The sequence below is a fragment of the Rhamphochromis sp. 'chilingali' genome (genome assembly GCF_963969265.1).
Source record: "Rhamphochromis sp. 'chilingali' genome assembly, chromosome: 11".
Lineage (NCBI taxonomy): Eukaryota > Metazoa > Chordata > Actinopteri > Cichliformes > Cichlidae > Rhamphochromis > Rhamphochromis sp. 'chilingali'.
In genome coordinates this window covers 11,492,980-11,501,897 of record NC_137938.1, presented here as the reverse complement: position 1 = coordinate 11,501,897, position 8,918 = coordinate 11,492,980, and the positions used below count along the sequence as shown (strand labels likewise).

General features: G+C 36.6%; 1 protein-coding gene and 1 long non-coding RNA gene across 2 annotated transcripts; one reads left to right on the top strand and one right to left on the bottom strand.

Annotated features, from left to right (window-relative positions):
• Positions 1–1,616: 1,616 nt before the first annotated feature.
• LOC308406142 (uncharacterized protein) lies at positions 1,617–6,793 on the bottom strand. Its single transcript, XM_080897011.1, has 7 exons — positions 6,435–6,793; positions 5,905–6,126; positions 5,057–5,220; positions 4,017–4,194; positions 3,692–3,900; positions 2,932–3,142; positions 1,617–2,011 (listed from the first exon to the last, which is right to left on the bottom strand). The coding sequence occupies exons 1-7, from the start codon at positions 6,469–6,471 to the stop codon at positions 1,893–1,895; spliced, it is 1,140 nt and encodes a 379-aa protein (XP_080753137.1). The 5' UTR covers positions 6,472–6,793; the 3' UTR covers positions 1,617–1,892.
• Positions 6,794–6,796: 3 nt separating this feature from the next.
• On the top strand, positions 6,797–8,461 carry LOC308406144. Its single transcript, XR_013973456.1, has 3 exons — positions 6,797–7,983; positions 8,286–8,345; positions 8,425–8,461. It is a non-coding gene; the product is annotated as an uncharacterized lncRNA (long non-coding RNA).
• The last annotated feature ends 457 nt before the right edge of the window (positions 8,462–8,918 follow it).

Genomic DNA, 8,918 nt, shown 5'->3' with positions numbered 1-8,918 from the left:
TGCTGTATTTCTTAGGCACCTTATTTGTCGCACCTTTCTGCAACTCTGTTGCATCTCACTGATCACTGCTGCCGTATTGTAGATCAGCTCGTGGTTGTAGGTATTGCCCGTAGTGCTGCATTAACATCATCTAGCAGACCTTCTGAGGGTACTTCACGTAATCTATATATATATATATATATGTACATATATATATATATATATATATATATATATAGTAATTTGCACCAGAGGTACACTTCAACTGTGAGAGACAGAATGTGAAAAAAAAATCCATGAATCCACATGGTAGGATTTGTAAAGAATTTATTCGTAAATCAGGGTGGAAAATAAGTATTTGGTCAATAACAAAAATACAACTCAATACTTTGTAACATAACCTTTGTTGGCAATAACAGAGGTCAAACGTTTACTATAGGTCTTTACCAGGTTTGCACACACAGTATCTGGTATTTTGGCCCATTCCTCCATGCAGATCTTCTCGAGAGCAGTGATGTTTTGGGGCTGTCGCCGAGCAACACGGACTTTCAACTCCCGCCACAGATTTTCTATGGGGTTGAGGTCTGGAGACTGGCTAGACCACTCCAGGACTTTCAAATGCTTCTTACAGAGCCACTCCTTTATTGCCCGGGCGGTGTGTTTTGGATCATTGTCATGTTGGAAGACCCAGCCTCGTTTCATCTTCAAAGTTCTCACTGATGGGAGGAGGTTTTGGCTCAAAATCTCACGATACATGGCCCCATTCATTCTGTCCTTAACACGGATCAGTCGTCCTGTCCCCTTGGCAGAAAAACAGCCCCATAGCATGATGTTTCCACCCCCATGCTTCACAGTAGGTACCCATACGGAAAAGAAATATAAAAAAACGTATAAAACCCATATGTTAAAGAAATATAAAAAACTTAGAAAAGATTTGCATCAGCTTTAGTTTGCTCCATATATAGTGAATCATGTAAGGCTTGTATGATTTACTCCTGAAAGTGGCCACTTTCGGGTTACTTTCATACATGATAATAAAGTTGATCACATAAGGATCATGTTAAAACTAAGTATAAGTTATATAAGGAAAGTACATGTCAAAGTATGTATTCCATAGATGTTCCATATAATATTTGCATAGTTTTTAGTACATAATTGTCATAAAGACATATGCTTTACATATATGAACAAAATCTGTTAGATAAATTTTTTTTATATGTAAAGTAAATGTAGTTTGCAGGGCAATAATCTCTTTTTTTTAAATGCTTTTTATACATATATTCTAAGAATATGTTAGATTACATATGTTTTCACTTTATGTTCCGGCAATACATTTTTATGGTAAACTATTCTTTTTTTTACATTTTTCTTCTAAGAATTCTTAAATCTCATCTCATAAAAAACCTATAAACTTAATTATTAATTTTATACAAATTAACATTACTAGAAAAAAAAAAAAATCTATCACATATGAAAAAGACAACAGTATCATTTGCCCCTGCTTGACCAACATCAGTTAAAAACTAGCAATGCAAAGACAAACTCGTAAGCCAACATAACTTTCTTTGACAGGTCGGCAGTCAATGTATTGTAATACTGAAGAAAACAAAAACAAAAAACATGAATACTGGGCAATCTTTAAATTCAATTAACTTTTATTATTCTGATATAACAGTCACATACTAATATTTCACAGAAATATTTAACCTAATCTAAGCTCTATTGTTTAAAGAGCATGCTAAGCTGCATACCTTTTGCTGCAAATTTGTGGAACTTTTACCTGCTAACATGAGTAAAACTTTGGAGGGCAAAAAACCTGCCCACTTAAAAAACAAAACAAACAATCTATCTTTAATAGATAAAACATGAATTGGCATTATAATAACATGCCAAATGAGACATCGAAAGTCAAGTTATGGGGATGCTGTGACAGAGACATTTTTATTTCTGGCCCGGAGTTCTGTGATCTTGGCATTGATTGTAGTACCAATGCTGGAAGGATGGGTCCCAGGCCACTTCTCAAGGGTTGCACCTATATATGTACAAAAATGCAGGGGGGGGGGGGGGGGGGGTGATGACAAGAACAGAATTAGTAGTGTAAAAGAACCCAATGATCTTAAACAATAGTGCAATGATCCTGCATTAATCAGTCTTAATATCTAATGGTGCCAGCTTTGAAATTTGCAGACGATGCATGGAGCGGTTCACTACATTGACTACATTTACATACAGCCAATATTCAGGTTATGGTCGAGTTAGGCTCACTATTCAGGGTTCTGAAACATTCGGAATAACTCATTCACATGCATGAGATGAGAGAGTCACAGAGAGCCAGACGGCACATACACAAAGTTCCTCTACTCAAAAGACCAGGATTCCGCGGGAATAGAACATGTGCAAAACACAAATCCATTTTCATTCTGATGGCGATATGCCGATAGAGGTTTTACATGACCCTTTTCTCACAAAAATATTTGGTAACTCCAAGATTTATATTTGGATTTTTGCCGGTATTTTAAAGCCATGTGTGACCGGGTTATTGCTAACATTCCAGTTTTGAATGGGTTATCGGCTGCATGTAAACGCAGTCACTGAAATACATCAAATGCAAGAACATCCAGAATGTAAAATACTTATCTACCATCATTTGTTACTTTGTAGTTGGACAAACAAAATGCACCATAAAGGAAATGAAAGGCCTACAGAGAAATCTAAGGCCTACAATAGTATGTCATGAAAAGACCATTCATTCATCTGGATATAACTCAAAAAAGATCAACTAGAATCCTCTATTTGGTGGAGGCCTTTCTTCATCAACAATAATATATGCATAAATGTTAAGAAGATATTCTTCATATGTGTGGCCCTTGTTTTTCATTGGTCCTTTGTTATCTTTAAATGCCAGAAGTGTGGACAACTGCGAAAACATGCCATAAAAAGCTAAAAACTTACTGTAGATGGCATCCAATTTATTTTTGTCGAGCGGTAAACGTGCATGTCCTCTGCCTCGTTTTCCCCCTCGAAGATTGCTCACTAGCAATATTTCCACAGGGAAGACTGCTGTGAGCAGATGCCTCACAAAGGTTGTAGATGAATTTGCATTAGTAGCATAGGCCCAGGCCAGTTTCTCTACCATGACTCCAGTCCCAGGATAAATCTCCACCTGTTCCAACAAAAAGACATTTTGATCAATATAAGAGACGTAAAGAACAACTACATACCTTTCCAGACTTAAAACTCTGTTTCTCGTCTAGTTTTGAAGGCAGTGACATTTATGTATATTCCCGGAGCCGTCGTTCACCTGCAATGTCCGGATGCTAAGCTACTGGATTGCAAAACTTTTTTCTGCATCACTTGTTACTCGCACAGGCATTCCCATGCAAAAGTGAAGCTTTTGTAGAAAAATTGTAGTTTGCCTCTGCTCCACCAGGGGCTGGCTCTAAAACAGAGTCAATCCCCATAGACTCCTTTGTTAAGAAGGGAAACTTCACAGCAGAAACACAGTCAATGAATTTAACACTTGAATTAGATCCATCATACTAATAAGTAGAGTACCAATTTAAAAGTTTTGACATATTTTCCCATTAAATCTAATAGGAAAGTCCGTCAAAACTTTTATTGGTATTGTGTTCAAGGTTGGATCAACTGTAAGTAGAAAGACAGTAGATCCAATTTATGCACTTCATCTATTTATTCTTTAAAATTCCATTACCTTTGATGACTGGGATTCCTTTGTTGATAGAATGACAGATGCTGGTGTTGAGAAGGATGAAGTAGATTTGGGAGGGGGCAGCAGCGAACCATCTGATGATGAACCGGGCGTGGACTGCGGAGAAATCTGGGGAAGCTCAAAACTGGATCTCTTAAGAGGTTCAGCCAAATTAATCACCTTTTTCATCGTCTTCATGAGTTCTGGCACATCTATATATAGTAAATGAATAAAAAAATGATTACCAGAATGGTTTATACATAGGCTAGAGTGACTTTTTCAAATATATTGGCTGTTTAATTGTTAAATTAGTGATAGGAAGTGATACCTTGGACAAGCAACTCCTTCAGTTTATCATTCTCTTGTTTCAGGTCTTGGATCTTCCGCTTTAGACCAATTACTGTCTTTTTTGGACTTTTTTCACCATAAGCGACTGAAGGTGGTGAATGACTGTACATTGCAAGGAATTCCTGTGCAGGGTCTTTCTTTGAAGGAGCCTTTGACTTCTGGACATGAAAAAAGATAGCGAGAAAGAAGAGGAATTTACATAAAATAGTCAAAGCTGCCATAAAAGTTATGAATCTAAAGTGTAAAGACAACAGATTCAATAGCTGTGCCACAAAGTGTAGGGTGCATACTTCAAAGAGCTGATTTCTTAGCCACATACAGTACCAGTCAAAAGTTTGTACAATTTTACAATTAAATATAATGGGAAAGTGTGTCCAAACTTTTAACTGGTACTGCACATCACAGAACTGTAACTAGGCCTGTTCCAAAGATTGGGCTCATTTGAATACAGTTAAAAAAAAAAAGTTTACCATAATTCAATTTAGGTGGCTACAAGTGATTTTTTCCTTTAACAAATCCTGACAATCATTGTATACAAATGACCTTTGTGTGCAGTAGAATAGGGGGACCACTGGTGGAGTTCCTTTTCTTAAATGTAAATACGTTTCAGTTTTAAAATTATATCTGATCTGAAAAAGGTAAAAATCAGTAAAATATATATTTTTTTTTAGGGAAAGAGAAGTACTACAGTCATTGCTTGTTGACAGAAATGGTGTGTAACATAATAGAAAGATGGTGAGGATGTTCAGACATAACCAGGAAATGCTACTTGCAGGCTACACTGTCCCGTTTCATAAGGCTGTAGCCTGCATAGACTCCATCCAATGGTAGATGTACAATACAATAGTGTCAACTTTTTAAAGGAGCCATCACCTAAAATGTTTCATTTTCCACATGAAAACATGTATATAATGGTTTCCTAATGACTGACACTAGCCTAGAAGCCAATATTTAAAGATGGAGTGTTTAGATAACATGTAAAACACGGATACTACAAAATGGTTCCAAGTGAAATGTCACCTTGAGTTGCAATGGCTGCGACAGAATCAGAGTCTCATTTGGATCGGAGTCATCAGAATCATCCTGATAGTTTTCAGGATGGACAGATACCCTCTTGGTCAGGTCCTCTGGTTCATTTTCCTTCAGCAGTGCATTAATTTTCCGAGCTGCCTCAAAACGAGTAGCTAGAGCACAAAGGAGGAAACAAAAAGACATTACAACAATCCCCTCATTACTCCACAGGTGTTTTTTTTTTTTAAATCACCAGACTATGTCCTGTTTTCAGGTAATTGCAGTAATGAATGTTATTTTTTACTCCTGACTAAAAACACAACTGAACACTGGAATGGTTCTTCGACCTGTGTGAAAGAGAGAGCTAACAAAGAAAAGAGAACATTTGTATATGGGATAGAGAAAGAGAAGAAGAAGACAGCAGTAACAGTGTCTAGTTTTGTGTTGAGTTGTGATTCACATAGTGCATTTAGCAAAAAAACAAACAATTCCTATTTCACAGAATTTCCATACATGTGAAACATAAAATATACAACTATTCAACATCTAAAAGCAACCATCTCATTAGTCAGGGGTTAGGGTTAAAAGGAGTAGGAGCCACATTTAGGAGATTTACTGTGTTAATATGTAAACTTTTACTTAGAGCAGAGTAAAGACGAGTGATAAAATACAAAACTGTTGTGACTTTATGTAATGTATACTTAATGTATATTAAGTAAACATGTAGTACAGTCTTCAGCTCCCTGGAAAAACGAAGTAAGCACATGACTTTAAAGAGTGAATTCAGTTTTTCTTTAGAGAACTACTTTCAAGTAGAGAAGGACATTCTACATTTCAAATCATTAACAATTACTTACCAGAGACAAAAACAACAGTGCCCCTGTAATGTGGCCACCCTCCTCGCTGTTTCTTCCCATGGCGCCATTCAATAACTGCCGAGTAAGTGGAAATGGGATTCCCATGATGGTCCATCTTGGAGTCATCATACCCCCGTATGTTAACAGTTTTTACTTCACTAAGCTTTCCATAGTCCTCCCCTTCACTCCACTGCACCACTGCAAACTTCCTCTCCTCGTGTTCTGTAGTAAATGAAGGGGGGAGGAAAAAAAGAATTGCTTTTTCCTAGCTAGAATGCTACAGGCTATATGCTAATAAAGGCTTTTTCTTATCAAAAAATATTCTATTTGACATGGTTTCTATAGGCATACTTTTACCGTTTGAACCATTTTAATGACACCAAGTGCTATGTCGCATGCATAATTCTCTGAAGAGAGCATTTCCACGTTGGTCACTTGTTTCTATGTGACCCGTAAAACATCAAACCACTTTTAGCAAGCTATTAGCTTAAGCTAAGTCATTCAAATTCGAAAACATTTAGGCGACTTACCTCTGATATTAGTTTTATTCGTCTCCGTAGTCTCCATCTTTGCAAGACACACTTTATTAGACCGATTTCCCGCTTGTTGTTAAATTACGTAAGGAAGCCGTTACCTGATGAGGACCGTGTGAGGTCTCGCGGTGAAAGCTGGCCACCTGTACGCTGCAGCATGGCCCGCCCTACTTTGCCTTTGATTGGTGTATCCTCATATTTGACCGTACACTTAACCAATCATGGCACTCACAGCTGAAAACAAATTTTTGAGTTCATGCTCTACGTCAGTATTTTCTCTATTTGGCGGTAGAATATGTTTTTCACAGATTATAGACTATACTGACATTCCAACTGAGTTTTGTAATTTAAGAGCCAGTGATGCCGAAAAGAAAACATTATAGATCTGACACAAGTGAAATAGACTGGATGCGGAAAAACGTTCCTTCACGTACTTTGACCAGATGGAAAAAACGGTATGTGCACCTTTGCCAATAAGTTAATACAGTTGTCAGTTTCTGTCATTGTTATGAAAGCTACAAGAATTTATTAATTTTTTTAGAAAAATCGACAGAGCTTTGACTGACATCGGACAGCACAACACACAACAACAAGTAAGTGAATGTATATCGTTAATGTCTTATCAGCTACCATAGTAGCACTTGATACAAAGTGTTTGGGTTTTAATACTTTGGTTAAGTGGAACATTCCAGTTCTAATTTGACACCCATAACTTGGCTTATATTTTTGTGTTGTGTGTACTAAGTAGGTTAACAAACTAATAATTCCATACACTTACATAGATATTTATTTTCAATGATAAGTTATGCAACATAATTTATTGTGTTTGCCAAATGACTGATAAATTCTGTTTAGGTTAGTTATGATAAGAAAATGCAAAGTATTTGAGAATCTAGACTATATTCATAATGTTTCTGCATTGAAAGTAATCTGAAGTGCTACTTAAGTAATTGTGAGATGATAAATATAATTAAAAAAAATGTAGTTTTTTACTTAGAAGACAACCTCTTTCATTGTGTTTATTTAAAGGTCAATAAAAACATTAAGAATAATAACAATCACAATAATAACAACATGGAAATTTCATCCCGACTGTTTTCAGCGGAGCTGTGAAAAATGTATCTTAAACAAGTTGTTCATTTGTATCATTTCAAGGACAATGGTGAAGATGACAGCCAGAGAGAAGGAACTTTCACAGTTCCAATGGTAAATAAAAATACATTATTATAGTCTCTCTCTCCCTCTCTTTCTCTCTCTCTTTCTCTCTCCTTTTAAAAGCAACATACAGAAAAAAGGCCACAATAAAGCATTACTTTCATTCTTATGTCTCTTCTACGCTACTCCATCACATTGTAAAAGTGAAAAGTACAGCTCACCATTAAGCTGTTTAAATATGTCAGTGACAGACTCACTACTTGTTCTGGAATATATCATTCGGATATTTAATTCATATATATATTCAATACTTGGGTTGTATTCCTCACAGGAAAGTGAAGATGCTGCCCAAAGAGATGAGCAGATACCAGAACCACAAACGGTTTCACTGGTAAGAAACAAATGCAAGATGTGCTCCACTTCCAGTGACAGACTCACTACTTGTTCTGGAATATATCATTCGGATATTTAATTCATATATATATTCAATACTTGGGTTGTATTCCTCACAGGAAAGTGAAGATGCTGCCCAAAGAGATGAGCAGATACCAGAACCACAAACGGTTTCACTGGTAAGAAACAAATGCAAGATGTGCTCCACTTCCAGTGACAGACTCACTACTTGTTCTGGAATATATCATTCGGATATTTAATTCATATATATATTCAATACTTTGGTTGTATTCCTCACAGGAAAGTGAAGATGCTGCCCAAAGAGATGAGCAGATACCAGAACCACAAACGGTGTCACTGGTAAGAAACAAATGCAAGATGTGTTCCCTTTCTATGGCTCTCTTTTCTTTAAAGAGTAGTTAATTTGAATACTTCTCAGGGAAACAATGAAGATGCCACCCAAAGACAGGAGGAAAAAATAGAAATGGTCACAATGGTGCAGGTAAGACTTGCGGTTAATTGCATTTTTAACTATGACAAACGTCGCTATGACTGCTGTTTATGTTGTAAATGCAGTTTTGCAAAAAAAAAAAAACAAGGCTACATATGAAAATAAGTGAAACCTGCTCAAATATAACACAATTCTTTTTCAACCATTCAGGAGAACGCCCCTGAAGCAGGAGTTGATGTGAACTGCTCCAGTGGACTAACAGAAATTCAAAGCATCATGTCAATCCTCTCCTTTGCTTTGAGACACAACACTACAGGTGTATTAATGGAGGACTTGCTGAAACTGCTCAAGTTACATTCTGCTGGGACTACTGTAGTTCCATCAAGCAGGTATTTTCTGGAGAAACCCTTCGCTGATATTACAAAACAGTTTAAACGACATCATTACTGTAGAGTTTGTACTAAGTACATTGGGTCTTCACA